General features: G+C 40.1%; 1 protein-coding gene across 4 annotated transcripts in view; it reads left to right on the top strand.

The window, feature by feature from the left end:
• LOC127662997 (glutamate receptor 3-like) overlaps window positions 1–25,751 on the top strand; it is a 164,333-nt gene that overhangs the window by 100,569 nt on the left and 38,013 nt on the right. For 3 of the 4 annotated variants that reach the window (XR_007972948.1, XM_052154371.1, XM_052154370.1), the window contains exons 6-12: window positions 1,757–1,918; window positions 4,774–4,941; window positions 5,338–5,442; window positions 7,543–7,650; window positions 12,881–13,087; window positions 17,578–17,951; window positions 20,770–20,968. Coding sequence is in view for 3 of the 4 variants with exons in the window: in XM_052154371.1 (XP_052010331.1) it covers window positions 1,757–1,918; window positions 4,774–4,941; window positions 5,338–5,442; window positions 7,543–7,650; window positions 12,881–13,087; window positions 17,578–17,951; window positions 20,770–20,968 (1,323 nt within the window). In the remaining variant the exon portion in view is untranslated. The remainder of the gene's footprint in view (window positions 1–1,756; window positions 1,919–4,773; window positions 4,942–5,337; window positions 5,443–7,542; window positions 7,651–12,880; window positions 13,088–17,577; window positions 17,952–20,769; window positions 20,969–25,751) is intronic. The other variant, XM_052154372.1, reaches the window with a different exon arrangement.

The raw sequence follows: 25,751 nt of genomic DNA, 5'->3' as shown, positions 1-25,751 counted from the left end.
TCATTTGTGTTCAGCAGGAGAAAGAAAGTTATGTCCATCAGTGATGGCATGAGGGTGAGTAAATGATGAGAGAATTTTCATTTTTGGGTGAACTATAACTATTACACACTTCCGCTTTTAAAAGGCGTAATACAATATTTGTTCTTACACCTTGAATACATGGGAGTCTACACATTTAATTCCTTTAAACAAATTATCTTTCAAACATCTTTTCAAAAATGAATTATACAAATATCATTAATTTCAAATTGAATTCACAAAGATCATTAGTTTCTTTGGGTTTTACAATTTGAAATCTTGAACCTGACACTAGTGGCTGTAGGGGCCTCCCTACACTAGGGGCCTCCCATGCCGGAGACGCCAGTTCGAATTCTGTTCGGAGTGGGTCGAGCTGGACCAGTAACACTTGTTATGTCAAATGATCTGATATTTTTTTACACTTACTAACACACAGTCGTGAGGGTCAACAGGGCTCCTCTCTGTGCAGGGCTGGACTGGTAATCTGGCATACCGGGCATTTTCCCGGTGGGCCGACGCACTTTGGGGCTGATCAGGGGTGGACTGTCCATCAGGAGAACTGAGCGGACCGGTGGGTCGGACGAGAAACGTGCCAAATGCACCATGATAAGATCAAATGCGGTGCAGCGTTATGCAGAACGGACCACAAAACAGCGCCGCGATATGCAGACATGGACAGCGAACATGTATTAGTGTGAAAATATATTAGTGTGGATGAGGCCTTGTTTGTTTTAATGGAATAGTTCTCCTAATAATGATTATTCTTTCATCATTTTCTTACCCTAATGCTGTCTCAAACTCATTTTACATTTTTGATGAATATGTGATGTGAATAAATCCATACAATACAAGTGAATATGGACAAAACTCTAAAGCTCCAAAAAGGACATAAAGGTAGCATAAAGGTAATTGAAATGAATCATGTGGTTTAATCCATGTCTTCTGAAGCGATCCAATTAGTTTTGAGTGAGAATAGATCAAAGTGTATCTCCAGCAGTGTCCTTGGAAATCATAAAATTAAGCTTGATTATCCTTCCTTGAGCTCTGTGCATGCATTAAGCGCTAGGAAGAGTAATCAAGCTTGCAATCTTGATTGCGCCTAGAGAATTCAATGTCAAGATTTATAGTGAAAACAGAGATACATTTTGGTCTGTTCTTTGAGTCATATGGATTACCTTTATGCTACCTTTGTGTGTTTTTTGGAGCTTGAAAGTTTGGTCACCATTCACTTGCATTGTATGGATAAAAACACTTAATTTCTCAAACACAATATCTTTGTTTGTGTTCCTCGGAAGAAAGAAAGTCATACGAGTTTAAAATAACATAAAAGTGAGTAAATTATGAGAGAATTGTCATTTTTGTGTGTACTATTCCAAGATATATGGTTTTTATTTTGTGGGTTTTTTTATGTTTTATATATCCCTTTAACATAATATTTTTGGGCAAATTATGTAGAATTATGAAGAAGTGCAAAAACCTGTGTCTTATTCACTAATCGCCTACAATCCAGCTTAAAAAGGCGCGAAATATGCCGTTTAAATTAAGTCATTGACGTTGTGTAATGACTATGTTGCCCACAGGCCATTTAATGCATGTTTTAAAGAGAGCTGTTTGCAAAACTTTTGCAATTGGACATGTTAGGGTTTTAGCAATACTTCAACCTTCTCTTCTTCTTAATGTGATAAAAAAAAAAATTATCCATCTTATAGATCTGCGCTTCCTGTTTTTCTTCTTCAAGGGCTTCACCAACATCAGTCTGGATAAGGTCTTTCTTGGTGGAGCAAACATAAGTGGCTTTCAAATAATCAATCCTGAAAACCCAGTTGTGCAACAGTTTCTCCAGCGATGGGACCGTCTGGATGAAAGAGAGTTTCCAGAAGCGAGGAACACACCTCTAAAGGTGAGTCGTTCATGAGACAACAACATCTTTTCAATATAGTTTTTCCTTCAACCCAATGAGTGTCATTTCTGTGCCGCTACAGGGGTGGGGCCAGAAGGGGTCATATGGTGGCAAGGGGTGGCAGCCACCCTAAATATGAGCTTTGCCACACCAACTTGGCCCCTCTCGTGTCCTGGATACAGTGCACAATGGCTTATGCCTATACACCACTTTCAACGACGTTGGATCGTGATACCGTTCGTATTACACAACTGTCTGTCTTGTCATTTAAGTCGTAGCGTTTTCAAGTTACACGACAAATCTGCGACAGGTGTGAACACATTACAAAACATTTCACTATTGACGAATCCCCGACGACTCTGCCTGGACTCCAAATTACGTTTCACAACAGAGTACACTTGAGACGTGTTACGAGATATGAAAACAAATGCATGATCATATGTTATGCATTTCAGAATATGATGTGTATGTTTTTAATCATATATTTTATTGGTTAAAATACGAAAAAGTACCTCCTACTGAAAAATCGACCTATTTGCTAACTCCAAGAGAATTGGCAATTTCTCTCCAACACTTCTCTTTCTCTAGCCAGTGGTGGGACAGTTCAGATGAAACATCAAATAGTCATTGGTGCTCCTGTCAATGTTCCACTAATTTGTTCTCCATTTCTTCGGTCCAATTAGACTTTCTTGATACCGCAGCAATGCTAGTTGATGTTCTGTTGCAGGTACATCAGGACACCTCCCACTTTGCAGAAACTTCCCGTGCCCCGTTTCTTGCTCTCTCATTGGCTGTAGATCAACGCTGCCGTTCACATTGCACGATTTGGAGTCGCAGACAGGTCACATTCAGATATTTAACATTGTAGATATCTCACTGACATCAGCAATGCCTCGGCGACGTGTTAGCGATCGCGACCTTTGATAGTTCATACATTGTGCTCGTCGCTCACGGGAACGTGCTCTGAATTGCGATTTACGATTTCAGGCTTTTGTCGGCAATCTCCACAAAATTGTTGGCGAGTAAAAATCAGGCTTAATATCATGTCGGCATTAACCCAGCTGTGTCGCGCATGGTCCATAACACCCCCCCCAAAACCATTTCCACCCCAACCCACCTTTGCAATTCAATTTAGTGATGCTAGTGGCACAGGCCCTGTCAGATGAACTTACTGGATGCCCTTTACTCACCTCTTGCCAACCCTGGCAAAAAATAACCTGGACACCCCCCTGTGCCACTAGCATCACTAAATTGAATTGCAAAGGTAATGACAAACAAAACAGGTTTTCCAACACAGTGGTTATGTCGGGCTGGACAGGATTCTCAAATAAACAGAGGAATGGTTTGATAGCAGGACAGAGCCACAGTGTTACATGTTTAGGTGAAATCAACTTACAATTGGCTTACCTATAATTCACGCTGTATCTTAAGCTGGCATAGGAAGACATTTTTTTTAACAAAAAATGTTTTGTGTCTTGCCATCATTTAATCTAATTGCCTGAATTGGTTTGACATAGATTTTCTTTCTCTTTCTTTGTTTTGTCTTGACTTTTTTTCATCTTTGACTTTCTGTTTTCTTTCATTCTTTCTTTTTCCCATTCTTTGACCAGTCAATATATTGGCATTCGGTCAAGGTGCAGTTAAGGCTGAGGCTCAGTTTACATCTAATTAAACAATAGTCATGAGAGGAATAGATTTGAAATGCAGTTTAATTAAGTTTTTGCTGTGGATGGGTGGGTAAGTAATGGTCGTGTGCTCAATGACCAGGTAAACAGGGCAAGAAAAACAATTGATTGGAGTTATATGATTTTGTTTTAAGCAGTTGGTAGAGAGGTCAGCCCCCCTCTTTACCAACTGTATGTATATATATACATACAGTTACATACATACATATATACATATATATATTGCATGAACACAATGAAGGCTATTTTTGACAGTTAAGTCACATTTTAGGTTTTGTTTTGGTCATTATTTTTAATGGTGATTCTCATTCATGATTCACTAGAATAGAATAGAATCCTTTATTTTGGTCACACATTATACACACAGTTCTTTGCATGTATACAGTGAAATTTATTAGTTTTAACATATCCCAGCTAAGCTGGGGTCAGAGCGCAGGGTCAGCCATGATACGGCCTGGCGCAGATAGGGTTAAGGGCCTTGCTCAAGGGCCCAACAGTGGCATTTTGGTGGTGCTGGGGCTTGAACCCCCTACCTTCCGGCCCAACTAAGCTGGGGTCAGAGCGCAGGGTCAACCATGGTACAACACCCCTGGAGCAGGTGGGGTCAAAAGGGCATTTTTAATAAAGAATGTGAATGTAGTGTGTCTTGTTTGACATGACCTTTGTTGCATTGCATTTATTTTAGTCAATGAAATCAGAAGACATCAGAAGAGTCTTTGAGGAAATAAAAAAAACAATAAAATAGTGTAGCTCACAGCAAAATTAGTGGATATCAGCATGCTCTCTTTTTTTAGTTGAAATGCAATGCAATTACAGGTTGCACCCGTGAACAACAAAAGCAGCAAAACCCTGCAGAGCCTCGCACAACTGAACATACTCTGTAATTAGAAACCTGGTTAAAACACTTTGCATAGCATGAAACTATGCACAGGCCACTTCCCTGAAGCGTGTCGCCTTTTGTTGCATTTTGCCAGCTATGATTACACGCAGTAATGCATCGCAATTATCTTTCATTATGTATGTCAACATACGCTAGCAGACCTGGAAGAGGGCAGCTAATTTTAACCCTTGTCAAAGTGTTTACTTACAGATAATGTGTTTGCTTATTTTAAACTGGTCTGGCAAATAACAGTTAATGCGAGGTGCTTAACTAATGGTTTTTGTGTACAGTATACCTCTGCGCTGTCGTATGATGCCATCCTGGTTATTGCCGAGGCTTTCCGGTACCTGCGACGCCAGCGAGTCGATGTGTCCAGACGCGGTAGTGCCGGAGATTGCCTGGCTAACCCCGCAGTGCCTTGGAGCCAAGGTATTGACATCGAAAGAGCTCTCAAAATGGTAAGATTCCTACCTCTCCTTTACCTGTGCTCTTATTACTCTGACTATGGCCATTTAAAATCACTTGTTCTGTAATTCAGATTGTCAGAGCAAGAATGCAGCAGGCGAATTATGCCTCCATAAGCTGATACTTTAGCTCAGATCTAAAAATCATAACAATAATAACATTCCTGTATGTATATCAGTAAGAGCTGAAAGTATTAATAAAAATAGTTCAGTCTATTCAAACATGGACTAATTGACCTAATAATTGCTGCCTACCATATTACGAGCAATCGAGATCAGTCACTTGCAATGTTCTCTGATGGTTAGGATGCTGCCTAAGCTCACTAGGTTTCAGAACTGGCTAATTTATGCACACATTTTGAAGGTTAGTTAATTTCCTTTTCTTGGCAGGTCCAGGTGCAAGGGATGACTGGAAATATCCAGTTTGACAGCTTTGGACGCAGAACAAACTTCACTATTGATGTTTATGAAATGAAAACAGGGGGGCCCAGAAAAGTAAGTCAGCAGTAAATCCATCTGTTTGTTGGGAAACACGTTAAGGTCGGTGCTGGATTTCAAATCGGGCTTCATTTCGGGCCCTTTAACACATAGTGTAAATATTATATTAAAGAACTCTGGGAACAACAGCCAATGTTCATGGCCAGTATTTTGACCTTAACTTGCCATTCTTACCACAATTTCCTATAGATATAAATGACTGTTTTTCTTTCAGATTTATGAAAAGATCTTAACCAGCTTAAATCTTTTGTAATCAAATGTCTTTATTCGAAGCTCAAAATTAGAGAGATCGAAATAAAAAAGGAAGCCAAAATTGAGTTCCGTGGCTTTGTTTGTTAGCCTGTTAGCTTTGAAGCCATTTATATGCTTGTGTACTAGAAGTTGATCAAATTAATTCAACTTTACTCTCTTTCGCTTTCCAAGAAAATAAACTAAAAGTCATCATACCATGTCTTGTCCCACCTTCCATTTTCAAATAGAGATATGTCAACATACTGGGTTGGAGAGAGTGGGGAGGACTGTACTCAGAAAACTTTTTCATGGGGCCTTTAACAAGCCTACTATATGGCCAAAACTGAAAATACAATCCTTACTAAACCTATACCTCAATACAACACCTTGAATCATCAGTATGCATTCAATATCAGTTCAGGGTTCCTGTAGCTCAACTTTTTACGACGCTAGTGTGACGCACCTGTTCTACCTGCTCTGTACGGGACTCAACTCATCGGGACTCATGTCTCCGGCATGGGAGAGGGTTGAGCTAACAATGAGGCTAAAGGTTACAGCCTCTAGCGTAAGTCGCTAGTGCACCTCTTGAGGTCAGGAGAGTGAAGTTTATACACATTGCACAGCTATCTACCAGCTGGCACCTGTTACTCTAGCAATGCATATGTAATGGACTACCACAGCTCATAAAGCATAAGCCTTAAAAGCATTTTAATATGCATTTGGAAGTTACAAAGGTCTGCCAAATGTATAATTGTAAATACAGTTATTTTCCTGTGAGGTAATGGCAGATGTATTCCATAAAACAGCATTTCGGTTAGCATTTTAGCAATTAGCATGGATTAGACTAGTTCACTGTAAGATTTTCCAGAGTCAGTGGCCATTAAAGGAGGGATACATTAAAGGAGGGATACATTAAAGGAGGGATACATTGATGTTGCCTGTCAGAAGTGATGTTCAAGTCTGTGTTGGGCTTCTCTGTTGTGTCACCTCAGTAATGCTCTTGTGGCTAGCGCTAGCGCTTATGGTTCCTACACATACCACTCGACTGTTAAACAATTCACTGTTCACAATATCATTGTTATGATAACAGAACACGCTACACATTAAAAACCAAATATGTTGAGTTTTGTTGTGCAGAATTACTGCAGATCCAAGAGTTCCAGCATCAACATCCCAGAAAATTCCACCATTAGCATTTTTTGTATCCCTTTTGTCTCCCCAATTTTAGAATGCCCAATTTCCACTACTTAACTTGGTCCTCAGTTGCTCACTTCAATCCGGGTGAGGACAAGTCTCAGTTGCCTCCGCTTCTGAGACCATCGATCCGTGCATCTTATCGCGTGGCTCGCTGTGCATGACACCACAGAGGCTCTTAGCATGTGGAGGCTCATGCTATTCTTCGCGATCCACGCACAACTTACCATGCACCCCATTGAGAGCGAGAACCACTTAATTGCGACCATGAGGAGGTTACCCCATCTGACTCTAACCTCCCTAAAATCCAGGCCAATTTGTTTGCTTAGGAGAAGTGGCTGGAGTCACTCAGCACGCTCTGGAATCAAACTCGTGACTCTAGGGGTGGTAGTCAGCGTCAGTACATTCTGAGCTACCCAGGCTCCACACCATTAGCATTTTTTTAACAAATATCAGCCCAAAATTTGCCTTCTTCATTTAACACCATGCAATAACAGCAGTGGTGACCTAATACTGTTTTAATGAACACAGTCTTGTAAGAGAACACATTTACAACAGCCTCCTTAGCTGAACAGAAGGGCTGGGGGGGAGAGAAAGGGGTCGGGTAGATAGCGTATGTGCTGGAAAAAATGGCTGTTGTTTGTTAATAACATGAATGTTTTCCTTTTGCAGATCGGATACTGGAACGAATTTGAGCGCTTTGTAAATATAATGGATCTACAGTTCAGCAACGATTCGTCATCAGTGGAAAACCGAACAATTGTGGTCACTACTATTATGGTACACGCTCCATGACGTTTTAAACGTGATGCATATTCTGCCCATCAGGGTCATAGTGTTGACTTCTATATCGAAACATTCTGTCCTGGGCGGGTAGAAGTACATTATTTTTGTGTTGCTTTCCATCCACTCATTACACGTTGAAACAGTCGAACACAAAGAAAACCGAAACACGAGTGTTTCAACTGTATCCGTGTGGGTGTCAAAGCATTTTGATTTTCCATATATTAGTGGCCTGTCGTAGCAGTGACATCACAATAACGGCATTAGGTATGGTGGTTTTTTACATAGACATCATCAAACTATACATACAATGCATTCATAGGTAAGACCAGTTTCCACTCTTCAAGTAAATGGTCAATGACACATGGGATAGCACTGCAGGCTAATGCTAACAGCAAAAATGAAAGGTTCAATGGTTTGCCTCTGCCAAAGTGAAATGTCACATACACACTGCAAAGTTTTGGGAATGACAGCAGCATTTAAATGCAGGAATGTTTTGGTGAAGCTACCCAAACTCACAATTGTGGACATGCTGAAAACCATTGCAACAGCTCTGGCGATAAGAAACATGATCACCAGCAGCTTAACCTCTTTGAAGTTACCTTACTTGCAAACTTGCTGCAAATTCCCAACTCATTATTTTCACATGCAAATGAGTTTGTTATGTAAGGGTAAGTGACCAAAGATGTATTAATGTTCAAAACAAATTAGCTATGTTTTGTTTCTGCACTGTAAAAGTAGTTGATTTTTAAACTGCAAACGTTTTCTAAACCGTAATGTTTGGGTTTCCGCTAAACCACAGAATCATTCAAAAACAGTGTTGGGTATATTACTCAAAAAATAATCCAATAAAACTTACAAATACAAATCTCCACATTACTTTAATGATTACTTACTTGAAAAAGTAATAACATTACTAATTAATAAATGTCTTTTTCACATGCTAATGAGCTTGTGATTCTCTGCAAATGTTTGCCAGACGTTTGCAGATCTTCACAGTAGTGGTGAACATGCAGCAAACCTTTGGCAACAATGGACAATTTACTGCAAGTTTGCCGCAAAGCATCTGAAAATGATCAAGTTTGCAGCAAATTTGCTATGAACTCGATTTTTGCAAGGGTTAAAGACACTTTTGTTTCATATGAGCTGTCAAAATCCAATAGTCCTTATTCACGCTATCACCATCTTTGATTTTTAATGGGAATGACAATGAGGCTGTGAGTGATAGACTTATAGTCACTGCAATGACAAATGGTATAAAGCTGTATAAAGCTCCCAGATCACATCTTATTTTCCACAACTCAAGTTGTCTGGAGTTCTTTGTATACTGAGTGTTCTTGGACAGATATTTGATCAATGCTTTGTCCATGGAATGATCCAAAAACACTTTAAACTGCAGTACAGCCCATTGAAGAGACTGTGCATCTATCCCTTACAGCCTCGTTATCATTCCCATTAAAAATCGAAGATGGCGCTAGCGTGAATAAGGTCTATATTGAGCGGCTTCACTGCATTAGCAACTAGTTGTTTGATTTGGCTCTGGTGCGCATTATTTCAATGTAAAACTATGAGATAAATTAGGTTGTCACTACAGCAAATAACTGCTCTGTGTGCACAGAATGGGTTTTAGACTTTCAAAGAGGTCTGACAACCAAATTGATTTGCAGTGTGTACATGGCCAGACTATTTGAGAAAGGCCAGGTATGGCCCTTGCTCTCATCTATTTTACATTGACCAGAGGGCTGCTTTGTACTGATATGTCACTTCATCTCTCACTGCTAACGATGTTAACTTTAGCATCAACATCCAATTGGTGAAGCTATATACATCTATTGTAAATTCAAATTAGTGCTCACAAAAAGCATCCCATGTAAAACAACAATCCCTTGTAATTGTTTTGTCTCATATATAACTAAGGTCAGTCTTTGAAATTACTTGAAAGTGACCAATTAAAGCAACACCTGCCGGTTATTCCATCATTGTATATAGTGGCTAATTCAGGAGCAAAACAACTGCACAAAAGATGAGGTGAGAGCATACATTCAGCACAGAACAAACAAACCATTGCTAACCCACTGGCACCCTAATTGTCTCTGACTTTAATGGGATGCGTTTTCTCTGCTAGAAGCCAAATTGTTTGGTAGTAATGATGTGCTTAAAAAAGCAAGCCGCTGTCGCATTGCTGGAAATGGAGAAAGAGAGAGAGAGAAAAAAACAGCTTGCTCAATTTTCAATTCTGTATGTTGACAAAGTGCCTTGAGTTTGGATTCTTATCATGGCTTTAGTTTTGGTTTGGTTTTTGTTTTATGTTCTTTCTTTTGGAGTCAGGGTGAGAAATTAACTTTTTGTCTACCAGTCACAGTGTCTCAGGTGAATGCTACGTGTTACTCACCTAGACAATTAGCTCTGTCGATACTCAACACATTGGGCCCCAAATGTTGGCCAGACATTTGCAGCTCTTCACAAGTAGTGGTGAACCTCTGGCAAACCTTTGGCAACAATGGACAGTTTACAGCAAAGCTCATTTGCATGTGAAAATTACCAGTGGTGAATTTGCGGCAAGTTTGTGGCAAATTTGCCATGAACTCTCAATGTTTGTAAGGGTAGCCAAGTTCTCCTAGGTTAAGAATTTTAGGGATGTGCACAAACAGGAGAAATATCACCAAACGGACACCTTTGCAGAACAATACGTTAGTTTGTTTATCAGACTAACTAAAAAAAAAGCCTGTTCGCTCAGTAAGTATAAATTAGCTTTTACAGCTTGCCCACCACAGTGGCTGGTTGGAAAGACAAATACATTTCCCACCTTATTTGGTATGATGAAGGCTTCTGGTGCATTTAGGTGCAATGTGCTTGCCTATGTCTGAACCAAATCAAAACTTTTGATTCCTCTGCAGTCACTGCCATTTACTTCATGAATCGGAATGCTCCTCACTTCACATGTTCTTGCCTACCCCACCTCTCACCCTCAACTTCTGCACTACCAGTGCATCTCAGACCCCGATATTACAGAGACAGCATGTGTTTGCGTGTGAAGATAAGAAAGAGAGAGAAACAGAATCTCCTTTGATTTGATAGCACTTTTATGTGCTATCGGACTTCTCCTACTTCCCACTTCTGAAGTGGTTATTACGAGTATGTCGTGTTCACATGATTTGTTGTCGGAAAGAACAGGAAACTTGGACGACACCAGGTTCATTGATACATATTTCTTGAGGAACTTTTATTTTGACACCATAATACATATCACTCTGTTAGCTTGTTGACGATAATGGAGTTTTGGTCAAATACAAGCTATTTTCATGGTGTAAATACTGTAAGTACAACATGCATAGAATGGTTGCTGATATACATAAATTAATATGACCAAAACGACAAGCGCTAACAATTAGCTTTATTTAAACAAAATTAACTAAATCTGTCATTTACTACAGCAACTGTATTCTCCTCCGCCATGTTGAAAGTTTAGGACTCTTCTCAGCTCGGAAACTCGGGTATCAAAGTTAGTTTAAATTAGAGTTTCCCAGTCATAATTATGACTTGAGGGGTTGTTCGTGTGCAACTTCAAAGTGGGAAACTCGTATTTACGATAATTCCGAAAGCACATGAAGGCAGCATTAGACCCCATTTACACCTGGTTGATCTCAGGTGATTCGATCACAAATGGAGTGCACTAAATATAAGTCAAACTACTTTCAGATGTAAGCATGTAAACGCTAGTGTGTCCAGATTCGATAGCATGTAACATGTAATCATTGTGCCAAACTAGGATTTGAAACTTTGCTTGATTCAAATATTTGGAAAAGCCCAAACATATACTGTACGCCAAGATATCCTGTATCTTCAGTATGCCTGGCATCAACTTGCAGTGACACACTGATGTCAAATTACACACTACATGTAGTCACAAAATCAGAGACGCTGAGAAAGTCTGAACACAAATGGTCATTGAAGACACATTTGAGATGCATGTTAATGCTAAAGTTGGAGTCTAGACCAGACCCTCCAAGGCCCAGTACTAGACATGTAGCTATCAGACCTCCTAAGACCCAGACAAGAGACTTGATGCCTAGAGGCCCAGATCCAGAGCAAGACCTGTTGGTCCAAGAATTCTGTCCATTTTAATACAATAAAATAGAAGAAATGGAAGCCTATTTTAGCATAGGATTTTAGAGGATAATGTGATGTTTAGTTAATTAAATTGCCAAATAAAACACTGTGGCTCCATAGGCTGATACTTAACCGAGTTTTTGACCATTTTTGACAGTGCCTCCCCTTTCTAAGTCTAAAGAAAGAGTAGATAACATGAAGCGATGCTCCGAGGTTAGTTATGTTGACCCTAACCCTAACCCTAACTGCTTCTAGTTTTATGACAGCCAACAACTCACACATTGAGCCTGAACTCATTTTTACTCCAACTAACAATAAAATGTTTTTGTTTACATTGCTTCTTATGGAGACCGGACCACCCGGTAGTTGGCCAGGAAAACTATGGATAGAGGCAAATTATGTTGGCTTGGAAAATCCAAAACACTGTTCTACACTTCAAGCTGATTCGGGTTTTCCAAAATCCCTAAACAAAGACCACAATTATTAAATGTAACTCCTCCAACAGCTTTCAAGCAATATCCACAAAATTTGGTACAAACCTTCAGACAGCTCTGATTCAGGTTGCTTTGTCTGTTCTAACTCATCGGACTTATGGTTTTCATGTAGCAGGCATTTAAAATCCCCAAAATGAAAGTCAGACTGTATTCTTGTCTGAGACCATATGGCAAAACTCAAATCCAGACAAAGACTTCAAAGTTTCCAGACCCAGACCAATGCCTTGGTGGTCTTGAAAGATCTCAAGATCAAGCCCACCAGACCAAGACTCCGACTGATGTACACACCAGTCTGTCTCAGCTGACCATTTGTAATCGGATCACCCTAAACAGATGGTAATACCAGGTTTCAACGATACCTTAGCAAAGTGGCCTGACTATGGCCACATGTGGATCAGTGTCCCACAATCCCCTGTATGGTGCTTTTTTTCTCTTGTATGTCTTCCAGTTTGGTAGATTATGGATGAGAGAGAATGGGTGACAGTGAATGCGCAGTTGTGATATCCCTGCATGCCTGCATGCCTGTGACTGATAAGCTGTCGGTGGGCTCTGGTGCCTGTGACACCAGACAATGAACACAATGAATGAAGATGGTAATAAATGAGTATGTGTTTGATTAACAGGAAGCACCGTATGTGATGTTTAAGAAAAACCACATGCACCTGGGTGGCAATGACAAGTATGAAGGCTACTGTGTCGATTTAGCTTCTGAGATTGCCAAACATGTTGGGATCAAATACAAACTATCCATTGTCATGGATGGGAAATATGGTGCCCGCGACCCTGAAACCAAGACGTGGAATGGGATGGTCGGCGAACTAGTCTATGGGGTAAGTGCTACATATGGACACATGCAGTTGAACACTATCCTCTCTTTATAATCTAGGCTGTGTCTGAAATGCTGTCCATATCAGGGGTGAAGTAATCATTAAAAATGGGGGGGGGGGGTGTCTAAGTCAGGTTTATTTCCATTTTTACACCGCAATAAACATAATGAAATAAGGTTCCTTTAGGAAACTACTGTGCAACATTTACAGTATCATAAATCCAAGTATGTATGTTACAAAACAAGATATGAACAACAAGGAGATTGTGGAGATAGATGTATGCATTATCGTAATGTTACGTGACCTAATTAACATTCTTGAGTAGGGAGGGATGGGAATCATCTTCGTAATGATTCTCCACTAACGATTCCTTTGGTACTTGTGAGGAAGACAAAATAAAAAAATCTGCACACAATTGTACTTCATGTTTCGATCACTCGGCCTTCATCAGGCATTTACCATTTTACTTATTTCTTAATTTATTAATTATTGATTTATTTATGGTACTGTTGAGAAAGATATATTTGTAAGAAATGGAATTTCAGTAATACAGTAATACCCCTATGTTCAACAAGCAGGACACACTGTCAAGAGTATTTTAGCGAAGTTTTGTGTCCACATCGACGGACCTTCACATTCGAAAACCATTAACGGAATCGAAAGTCTTGAAAATCATTTAGTTCCTCGTGTGTGTGTGTTTTTTTAATGGGACCAAGTTTTCAGTTCCCAACTGTATTCATGAGCCAAGATGAAAAGGTTTCTGTGTCCCGGCCACTTTTCAGATCACTCCTAGGCCCCTGGTCTATAGACTATGTGGCCATGTTATGTATAAAGTGAAATTTCTAGAAACGAATGTCAAATATGTTGTTGGAAAAAGTGTATGTCTTCTGTTCGTGTTAAAAAAGTGTGTTGGTGAGATTGATGGGAAATGTCTGGGTGTTGTTCAAGTATAACTAAAGGCAGACAGAGCTGGTGGCAAAATTGTGTTTTAAACATGCGCCCTCCCAGCATGCAGTGCTTTGATTCATCTCAATGCTGTTGGATCGCAAAGCCACTTTTCACAGTGCGCTCAAGCAACCCGCCATTTTTGCATTTTCCATTGCGCACCCCTGCTATAAATGGAGAAAAAGCCAGTGAAATCACTTCCAATTCCCTGGGCCGACATTCAAGAAGGAAGACCATATACAAAATGCATGAGGGTTAGGCTACCTCATCTGTTCAATTTCCTTACCATCAGCAAGAGACATTGCCTGGTTTTCATGTGTTAACATTGGAAATTATTCTCAAATTATTTTTAAAAGAAATAAATTGGTGTGGAGATTAAATGAAAAAAAAAATCATCATGGAACCATATAGCATATCAGTGCCTTTTTTCCAGCTCAGATAGCCAGGACAAATGTTTATTGGCAACGTTTGACCTTTCAACAGCTATTTTCATTTGATTTTGGTCGTCTTCATAGGTTATCTCACTGAATGCTGTCTGACTTTTAGTCTGATTTTAACTCCTCACACCAGTGCAAAACCAACGTGGGCAGAGTGTATATTATTATATAAAACACTATATATATATATATATATATATATATATATATATATATATATATATATATATATATACAGTATACAAACATACATATACAGTGTTTATACACTGATCAGCCACAACATTAAAACCACTGACAAGTGATTAACATTTATTATCTTGTTACAATGGCACCTGTCAAGGGGTGGGATATTTTAGGCAGCAAAGGAACAGTCAGTTCTTGAATTTCATGTGTTGGAAGCAGGACAAATGGGCAAGCGTAAGGATCTGACCGACTTTGACAAGAGCCAAATTGTGATGGCTAGACGACTGGGTCAGAGCATCTCTAAAATGGCAGGTCTTCACAGGTCTGTTCCCAGTATGCAGTGTTAAGTACCAACCAAAAGTGGTCCAAGGAAGGACTACTGGTGAACCAGCGACAGGGACCTTTTTAGAAAGGTGTCAAAACACACAGTGCATCGCAGCTTGCTACGGATGGGGCTTCATAGCCACAGAGTGCCCATGCTGACCCATGTCAACTGCCGAAAGCTCCTACAATGGGCACGTGAGCATCAAAACTGGACCATGGAGCAATGGAAGAAGGTGGCCTGGTCTGATGAATTACGTTTTCTTTTAGATCATGTAGACGGCCAGGTGCGTCGCTTTCCTGGGGAGGATATGGCAGCATGATGCACTGTGGGAAGAAGGCCCATATATATATATATATATATATACAGTGTATATATATAATTTAAAAAAAAAGTTCCATAGACTTACATCGCAGGAGGGACACAAGCCATAGGAACCAGAATATCTTTGAGAATTTTGGTTTGACTTTTTTGACTTGGACCAATAAACAACCACCTAGCAACACTTTCAACCAAATTGCAATATGTTAAAAACAGCTCAGAACACCTTAAATGAATAGTTCACCCATCATTTACTCACCCTCATGTCATCCTAGCTCTGAATTACTTTCTTTCTTCTGCAGAATACAAATTAAGATTTTTAGAAGAATATCTCAGCTCTGTTGGTCCTCACAATAATAGTGAATGGTGACCAGAATTCCTAAGGTCCAAAAAGGACATAAAGAGAGCATAATAAATTATCCATTTCACTTCAGTGGTCAAATTCATATCTCATGTAGTGATATGATAGGTGTGGGTAAGAAACAGATGATTAATGATTAAAACAGATTCTGGTGATTAAGTGACTTTCAAGTGTCAAGTGTGGAGACGTATAGTTAAAAAGGATTAAATATGTATCTGTTTCTCACCCTCACCAATAATATAACTTCTGAAACATGGATTTAATGACATGGAGTCATTCAGATTATTTTGATGCTCCCTTTATGAGCATAACTAAACTTATCAGATCTGGTCACCATTTGCTTGCATTGGGAGGACCAACAGAGCGGATATATTCTTCTACACATTTTTATTTGTTTTCAGCAGAAGTCATAAATTCATACACATCTGTGATAACATGAGGGTGAGTAAATTACATTTTTGGGTGAACTAACCCTTTAACAACCAATCAGGGCTGGACTGGGAGACAACGCTGGGGGGGGTGTTCACTGTCCTTTTCTGCATATCACGGTGCCGTTTTGTGGTTCGTTCTGCATAATGCGGCGTCTCATTGTTGCTTATCACGGACCATTCGGCACGTTTCGCGGCCAGACCACTGACCCTCTCGATTCTCCCGATGGCCATTCTGCCCATGATCACCCCAAAAGTGCGTCGGCCCACCCGAAAAATGCCCGGTATGCCAGATTACCAGTCCAGCCCTGCAACAAATGTAGTTTTCATTTGACAGTTGAGATGAAATACAATCAACTGTCCCACTAACTGATACTGTAATCATGTCATCCTGAAATTGTATTCATGTAATTATGCCATATATTCGTCATCTGTTGACTCAAACTTTTCAGATGGTAATGACAGCTTTGTCTAAACACTGACAGTGAATTCCTCTCTAATGTAGAAACACCACCACTATCACAGATTTGTTGTCTGTTACATGCCACAAGCAGATAAAAAGGCAAACAAATACAAACTCTTCTGGGACTCGACATCCAAGATTATTTGTTGACAGTGCAATCTGTTTATTCGTTTCACATAAAAAAAAAATCATCTTTTTATAACAACAAGTCTGCCTTACGTATCAATAGGTATTTACCTGTGTATACATGTATCTGCGCAATAAATAATTTCACTCTAGAATTCAAAAAGATCAAATGCAGTTATTTATCTAGCGGGCAACTGGAGAGTTTTTAGGCTTATTTGTGCCTCACTGATAAATCACTTTTGGTTGAATCTTAATTAGCTATTTATATGCAAATTATCATATGATTTATTGAACTAGCACATCGGAATCCCATTCAATACAATCATAAGATAAAAGGAAATTAATATTTGTTGAGGCTTTTATAACCAGTCCATTTCTCACCTGCAGAGAATCCTTGACGTTCTACTAGCTGATTGCATAACTAGTGTGCTCCTCGCTGAGGACCCGTGAGATAAAATCTTTCACTGCCTTTTTATTATACGCCCATGCTCGAGTGCCTCCAAGGATTATAGGGAGTGGGCAGTGCCTGTGTCTCAGATCTGCAGCTCCTGCAACAACTTAATGTGAAGCATGAGAAAGGAAGCATTCAAAACAGGTTTTCCAACAAAGGGGTGAATGCATTAAGCAATTGCGCCACTTTTGTCCATTGTATTTTAATGCAAATCCATCACAGATTTTCACACTCGGTATAGTTTAAACAGGTGCTACATTTTCTGAAATAGTGCTGCACTGTATTTAAATAAAGTAAATGTAATCATTTTTAGTATAAATATACTTCCTTTCTATGTAAATGATGCTTATAGATTGTACTTGTAATTGTATAGCAGCTATACAATTGCAAGTACACAAGTTGCATGTTCTTTCAATCAACTAAAACATCATTTCTTAATGTCCCTGTTTCTAGAGAGCAGATATAGCCATTGCACCACTAACAATCACACTTGTGCGAGAGGAAGTGATTGACTTTTCCAAGCCCTTCATGAGTTTGGGCATCTCCATTATGATCAAGAAACCTCAGAAGTCCAAGCCAGGTGTGTTCTCCTTCCTGGATCCTCTGGCTTATGAGATCTGGATGTGCATTGTGTTCGCCTACATAGGCGTCAGTGTGGTGCTGTTCCTGGTGAGCCGCTTCAGCCCCTACGAGTGGCATCTGGATGAGAATGATGAAGCCAAAGACCCCCAGACCCCTCCGGACCCGCCTAATGACTTTGGGATTTTTAACAGCCTGTGGTTCTCTCTTGGGGCCTTCATGCAGCAGGGCTGTGATATCTCGCCAAGGTTGGTGGCCTTATTCATAATCAAGCTTTACAGCCATTTATACTTTACAGCCATTACAAGCCCTCGTCCTTGTGTGGGTCTCTATGTTTTAAGGGAATAGTTTGCCCTAAAATGAAAAAGATGTTATTATCTATTCACTCTCATGTCGTTCCAAACACGTATTGTATGTTTGTTTTCTTGGAACACAAAAGGAGTTTTGAAACATGTGCTCTGGTAGTACCATGATATGCATTTGGTACCTTTGAATAGTAATTTTTTGTGAGGGAAGTCACTGAAAAGCACATTTCATATATTACAGCTCTAATTTTGGAGCTAATTTCAGTATTTCTCATCTGAAAGATTATGCCAACACAGCTAAAGTTTTAATTGGTTCTTTTGTAAAAGATTAGCTGAGCAACATATTCACTTTTGGCTCTTGTCTTGAAATTTCTCCTGTACCTGATTCATTTATTGTTTGAGAAGTCTGACTGCAGCACTCTGTAGGCATCTGTGAAGATGTATGATTATTCATATTGTTTCACTATTAACAGCAGGGAGTTGATTAATAATGACTCTATTGTGCTGCACGCTGTCGTCGATCATATTGCAGAGTCGCTCATATTCCTCACTGCAGTGCTGCCTGTCAATTGTGTAGTCAATAAAGAGACTTAGCAGATAAAAGCTTTCATTCATTTAACATATCTCAATAAATAACATTGAGACAGTTGGACAGACAGACAGACAGAGAGCCAGATAGATATAGACAGACAGAGGGATAGAGGGATAGTCTAATAGACAGACAGAGAGACAGAGAGAGAGACAGACAGTCAGACAGACAGACAGACAGAGATATAGACAGACAGAGGGATAGAGGGATAGTCTAATAGACAGACAGAGAGACAGAGAGAGAGACAGACAGACAGTCAGACAGACAGACAGAGATATAGACAGACAGAGGGATAGAGGGATAGTCTAATAGACAGACAGAGAGACAGAGAGAGAGACAGACAGTCAGACAGACAGACAGATATATAGACAGACAGAGGGATAGAGGGATAGTCTAATAGACAGACAGTGAGACAGAGAGAGAGACAGACAGACAGACAGATAGATATAGACAGGCAGAGGGATAGTGGGATAGTCTAATAGATAGATAGACAGACAGATAGATAGACAGACAGATAGAGATATAGACAGACAGAGGGATAGACAAATAGACAGACAGACAGACAGAGAGAGAGAGAGAAAGAGAGAATCTTGAATCTTGACATACAGATAGAGATATAGACAGACAGACAGATAGAGATATAGACAGACAGAAGGATAGACAAATAGACAGACAGACAGAGAGAGAGAGAGAGAGAGAGAGAGAGAGAGAGAGAGAGATGGACGGACTGGACGGACAGACAGACAGACAGACAGATAGATAGATAGATAGATAGACAGACTGATAGAGATATAGACAGACAGATAGAGATATAGACAGACAGAAGGATAGACAAACAGACAGACAGACAGACAGACATACAGACAGACAGACTGATAGAGATATAGACAGAAAGACAGATAGAGATATAGACAGACAGAAGGATAGACAAATAGACAGACAGACAGAGAGAGAGAGAGAGAGAGAGAGAGAGAGAGATGGATGGACGGACAGACAGACAGACAGACATACAGATAGAGATATAGACAGACAGAAGGATAGACAAATAGACAGACAGAAATGCAGATAGATAGACAGACAGACAGACAGACAGATGGACGGACGGACAGACAGACTGATAGAGATCTAGACAGACAGATAGAGATATAGACAGACAGAAGGATAGACAAATAGACAGACAGACAGAGAGAGAGAGAGAGAGAGATGGATGGACAGACAGACATACTGATAGAGATTCAGACAGACAGACAGATAGATAGATAGACAGACAGACAGACAGACTGATAGAGATATAGACAGACAGACAGACTGATAGAGATATAGACAGACAGACAGACAGACAGATAGAGATATAGACAGACAGACAGACAGATTGATAGAGGGATAGATTAATAGATAGATGGACAGATAGATAGACTAATAGACGGACATAGAGAGAGAGAGATGGATGGATGGACAGACAGACAGAAAAAAACTGTAGATAGAATGCAAGATGGAACAATAAATAGAACAATAGATATAGACAGACAGAAAGACTGAAAGAAGATTCTGATTTTAATGTATTTTTCTTGTTAAGTATGCCTGCGGCTCCTAACTAGCATTTGGCCCTGTTCTGTAGAACATAGTGGTAAAGTGGAGCACTTGTTTTTTACTGCAGCATTGATTGCTTACTACATCTTACATGACTGTATTGCTGCAGGCCAGTTTCTCTACAGTGTTGTTAAAACCATGTTGGCATTTTAATCTAAAATCCAATAATTATATTACATAAGTCCATAAGAGTTCTACTTGCTATTTGCATTGTTTAGATATTTCATATGGCCACGTGGTTGACAGAGAACACAGTTGTGTAAAGACCAAATTCTCCTACTTTCAGCCTAGAGACAAAAACCTTGTAGAGGAAATAACACAATAATTGATCCCAAATGTTATTATAATATGCTAATATTTATTGTCTTAGCAACAGTCAGAGCTTTTAATCAATATGTGCTGTGGTGACCCCTTAAACCTTTTGCAAGATCAAAAATGAGTGCAAGTTGTGTTTGTGACAATTGCTTCGCCAGTTAGCTATATGGAAGTCAAGTGCTTTGTTCAATTTCAAATGTTCAATTTGTGTTTCGCTTTAATGCAGATTTGATTTGCTGACTGAATTGCTGTGTTTTTGTGTATCAGGTCCTTATCGGGCAGAATAGTAGGAGGTGTCTGGTGGTTCTTCACCCTTATCATTATCTCGTCCTATACGGCTAACCTCGCTGCTTTCCTGACAGTCGAGAGGATGGTCTCTCCTATTGAAAGCGCAGAAGATCTCGCCAAACAAACAGAGATCGCATATGGAACCCTGGACTCGGGATCCACCAAAGAGTTCTTTAGGGTGAGTCTTGTACCATGACACTCTCCTCAAAAGATTTTACCTTGTGTAATGAAGTCAATCAAATGAATTAGGTGCTGTTCACACAGAATATATTCTTGCGTTTAAAAAATCTAGACCCATCGCAACAAATGGAACGAAGTGCAGGTGTCTCAAGATTAATTTCTGTTAACTTGACACGGCATCTTAATGATTTGCTCCTGGAAGAGACGTGTTGCAATGGTCAAATACATTTGTATAGCACATTTACATAGAAAAACTATTTCAAAACAGCATAGACGGATGCAAAAACTGTGTCCTGAGTGAACAGCATCATAAATAAACATTTTAATGGATATGTGAGCATCAGATGTCTCAGAACAAGAGCATTTGCACACTAGATAATGCTCCGATATGGTGTGAGATGGGTTTTGAGGGTGTGGAAAGAGGTCTGTTTGTAATCAAATGTGAATACAGAGAGGTCGATTTCTGAAAGCACAACTGGACCTACCTCTCTGACATTCTCATTGGTCAACGAATGCCTATGTCAGAGTGCATTACAGTGCATTTCAACTTTTTGGTCCATGATGGAACATAAATATTGCAAACTCAAGGGTAATCAAAGGGATAAACTGATTGACTGGTCATATATCATTTTCAGAACCCATGTTTTTTGTTTCCCTGGAAATGTTTTGGAAAGACATACAGTATGACCAATGTTTTGATGGCTAATCGATCAACAACTCTTGCAGCTACGTTTTCTTAATTCTGTGAAAATGTAAAATCCTACTCTAAGGTAACAACCTAGTCTTGTAGAATAAATGTCCCTAAGTTTATATAGGAAACTGTATAGTGCAAGCTGATTGACCAATCAACTTGTATTCACCAATTGTGACAAACATATAAATAGCCTTACCTTCCTTCTGTTACCAGCAAGTTGATCTCACTGCACAAGCTATGAGAGTTTTCCTTGCACTTTCCCACCTCCTCCCCAGCACCACCTGTCTAGATCTGCTTCACAGGGATCTATGTATGTTTTAGTAATAAACATCTGTTCAAAAAAATGTATAATTATTGCGATGAAGTGTTTTTTTTGGCACTATCAGTTAGGTTTAGGTTTAACCTCCTGAGACGCGAGCATGACTGCTGTGTGCGTTTTCCATTTCTTTTTGAAAATTTTTCCTAAAATTGATGTCCACAAACACTCACGACCACTTTATTAGGTACACCAGTACACCTATATTTTTATGTGATTAGCTAATCAGCCAATCATTTGGCTGCAGTGCAGTGCAGTTAATTTTCACACCAACCATCAGAATGGGGGAAAATGTAACCTCTGTTATTTCGACCATGGCATGATTGTTGGTGCCAGACAGGCTGGTTTGAGTATCTCAGAAAGTGCTGATCTCCTGCGATTTTCACACTCAACAATATGTAGGGTGTATTGAGAATGGTGCCAAAAACCTCCAGTGAGCGGCAGTTCTGTGGATGAAAATGGCTTACTGGTCCACGCTGACAGTAAGGTGGCAGTAACCCAAATAATCACACGTTACTACAATGCTATGCAGAAAAGCATTTCTGAACATACAACACATCGAACATTGAGGCGGATGGGCTACAGCAGCAGATGACCCCTCCGGGTACCACTATTGTCAGCTAAGAACAGGCAACTGAGGCTGCAGTGGGCACAGGTTCACCAAAACTGGACAGTAGATGATTGGAAAAACATTGCCTGTTTTGGCAAATCTCGATTTCTGCTGGGACATACAGATGGTAGGGTCAGAATTTGGCATAAACATCATGAATCCATGGATCCATCCTGCCGTGTGTCAATGGTTCAGGCTGGGGGTGGTGGTTTAATGATGTGGGGAATGTTTTCTTGGCACTCATTAGGCACCATAATACCAATAATACTAATAGAGCATCGTTTAAATGCCACAGTCCACCTGAGAATTGTTGCTGACCATGTGCATCTCTTTATGACCACAGTTTACCCATCTTCTAATGGCTACTTCCAGGAGAATAACACACCATGCCACAAAGCACACATCATCTAAAACTGGTTCCAGGAACTTGACAATGAGTTCAGTGTACTCCAATGGCCTCCACAGTCACCAGACCTCAATCCAAGAGAGCGGCTCTGGTATGTGGTGGAACGGAACATTTGCAGCATGAATGTGTGGCTGCAGAAGTCTGCAGCAAATGTGTGATGCTCTCATGTCAGTGTGGAGCAGAAAAGTGTTTCTAACACCTTGCTGAATCTATGCTATGAAGAATTCAGGCCATTCTGGGAGCAAAGGAGGGTCCTACTCAGTATTAGAGAGGTATACCTAATAAAGTGGACAGGGAGTGTATGTGGACAGTGGGACTAAATTGTGAATTGTTTTATAATTCCAATCTATTGAAAGTCAGATTTTTTTGCCCCAAGTGAAGGAGTTCAAGTACCTCGGGGTCTTGTTCATGAGTGAGGGGACAATGGAGCGGGAGGTTGGCCGGAGAATCGGGGCAGCGGGGGCGGTATTGCACTCGCTCTATCGCACCGTTGTCACAAAAAGAGAGCTTAGCTGAAAGGCAAAGCTCTCGATCTACCGGTCAGTCTTTGTTCCTACCCTCACCTATGGTCATGAAGGTTGGGTCATGACCGAAAGAACTAGGTCGCGAGTACAAGCGGCCGAAATGGGCTTCCTCAGAAGGGTGGTGGGCTTCTCCCTTAGAGATAGGGTGAGGAGCTCACTCATCCGTGAGGAGCTCGGAGTAGAGCCGCTGCTCCTTTGCGTCGAAAGGAGTCAGTTGAGGTGGTTTGGGCATCTGGTAAGGATGCTCCCTGGCCGCCTCCCTAGGGAGGTGTTTCAGGCACGTCTAGCTGGGAGGAGGCCTCGGGGAAGACCCAGGACTAGGTGGAGAGATTACATCTCCACACTGGCCTGGGAACGCCTCAGGGTCCCCAGTCAGAGCTGGTTAATGTGGCTCGGGATAGGGAAGTTTGGGGCCCCCTGCTGGAGCAGCTGCCCCTGCGACCCGACTTCGGATAAACGGTTGAAGATGGATGGATGGATGGATGAAAGTCAGATTTTATTTCATTAAAGTTTTTATTAAGTGTCTGGAAATGTTGGTTATTCATGTTTTTGAGATGTTAGACATTGCAGATGATTTCTATGAAGCGATGATTCTAATGGTCAGCATCATCCAATCACTGCCAACCATGTTAAAATAAAATTATGCATTATAGAATTCTGTATCTATGTACCGATTACCACTGTCCCATGTCTGCCAACCAGATGGCCTAAACATCATCTGCAGCCTGAAACTGAACTTTTGACCAGAAGTTAGGAGTGAATGCACTTAGCTGCATAGGAAAGCTATAGAATGCTCTCTATTTAGTGAGCGACTTAACCTCCAGTGTGCTGTCTGTCTGCACTGGTCTCAGAACAGTTTGAAATGCTCCTCATTTTCATCGTAACTCCATGTAAAGCTTCTGAAAGCAAATTGTTCAGCTTTTGGATGAACCCATTGATTCTCAATGTGAAAATGCGCAGTTAATACACAGAAATGCATTTACTAATGTTAATGAATAGAATTGTATTGTACAGTGATAATAAAATAAAATATAAATAAATTATATTAAAATGTAGTGAAATGACGCATATATGCTTTAATGTTGAAAGTTGTTAAAAATAACTTACATGTTTTCATTTCCCAACATTAATGATATTAATGTTAATGTCCCAAAATCCACATATGTGGAAATCATGTTTATCAGCACGCTGACACACGTAATATGAATGGATTTTTTAAAGCAGCATATCGAACAAAACTAGAGACTCTACTCTTTACAACCAAACAGTTTTCAATAAAAAAACATCGAGGTTTTCTTAGCAGAGGCACTTTTGTTGGTGCTGTGCCCGTAGAAGCGTTTCACAGAAATTGAGGCCATGCTGTTGTCACTTGATATGGTGCACCAGAAGTTTAACCCTGAAATGACATTGTAGATTGTTGTGAACAGTATTTTGTCCATTTAAATTAATTTAAATTATGCATTGCATGTTTCAAAAATACAATGTCCATCATTGTGGATGCGGGGTCACGCAAAGTTACGTTTTAGGGTAGGGGAGTCAGATTTGTAGATTTAAAACTCGGTAGAGAATTAAAATGTTTGGGAGAAAATTAAACTCTCTTTTAGCACCACACAGTAATACATGTAAGGAATCACATAATATGATTTTGCAAAAATGTTGCCACAGTCATGCAATTGTCATGGGATCAGGCTGTAAGGCTCTTGCCGGTACACCATCTAGACCAACAGTAAACAGAATAAACCAGCCTAGAAATGGTCTAAGCCGTTATTTTTAAACTTTCTCAGCGTGTTACCTGTGTTTCTCTGAAACAACTCACCTGCTTGTTAATGCTGCTCTTTGGGCCGAAAGAGTCAGGTTGTCCTGTATAATACAACACGTTTTAATGAAGCAGTCATTAAGCCAATGCACATGATTGCTGTAGGTGCTGTGCACAACCTTGAGTCAGCCTGAGCTGCTCAAGCGAAGGAGGTAAAGGCAGGCAGGCGTCTCTGAAGCCTAATCAAATCTCACATATCACCCAAAGAGGTCAGCTCGCAAAATATAATTAGTTGCTTTACCTGGGCCAGCAAATTGTACGTAATGAAAAAAGGCCCCTAGGGTAAAATATAGTGCACTTGAAAGACATTGAGAATAAAGCATGCAATTTGTTTAAGACATTAAAACTGACATCGCATTTAGGCCTGAAATGAAGTATTTTCATGATTTGTTAATACGTATACATCCATTTCCAA

The sequence above is a fragment of the Xyrauchen texanus genome, chromosome 23, assembly GCF_025860055.1.
Source record: "Xyrauchen texanus isolate HMW12.3.18 chromosome 23, RBS_HiC_50CHRs, whole genome shotgun sequence".
Classification (NCBI taxonomy): domain Eukaryota; kingdom Metazoa; phylum Chordata; class Actinopteri; order Cypriniformes; family Catostomidae; genus Xyrauchen; species Xyrauchen texanus.
This window is presented reverse-complemented; position numbering and strand designations above follow the sequence as displayed.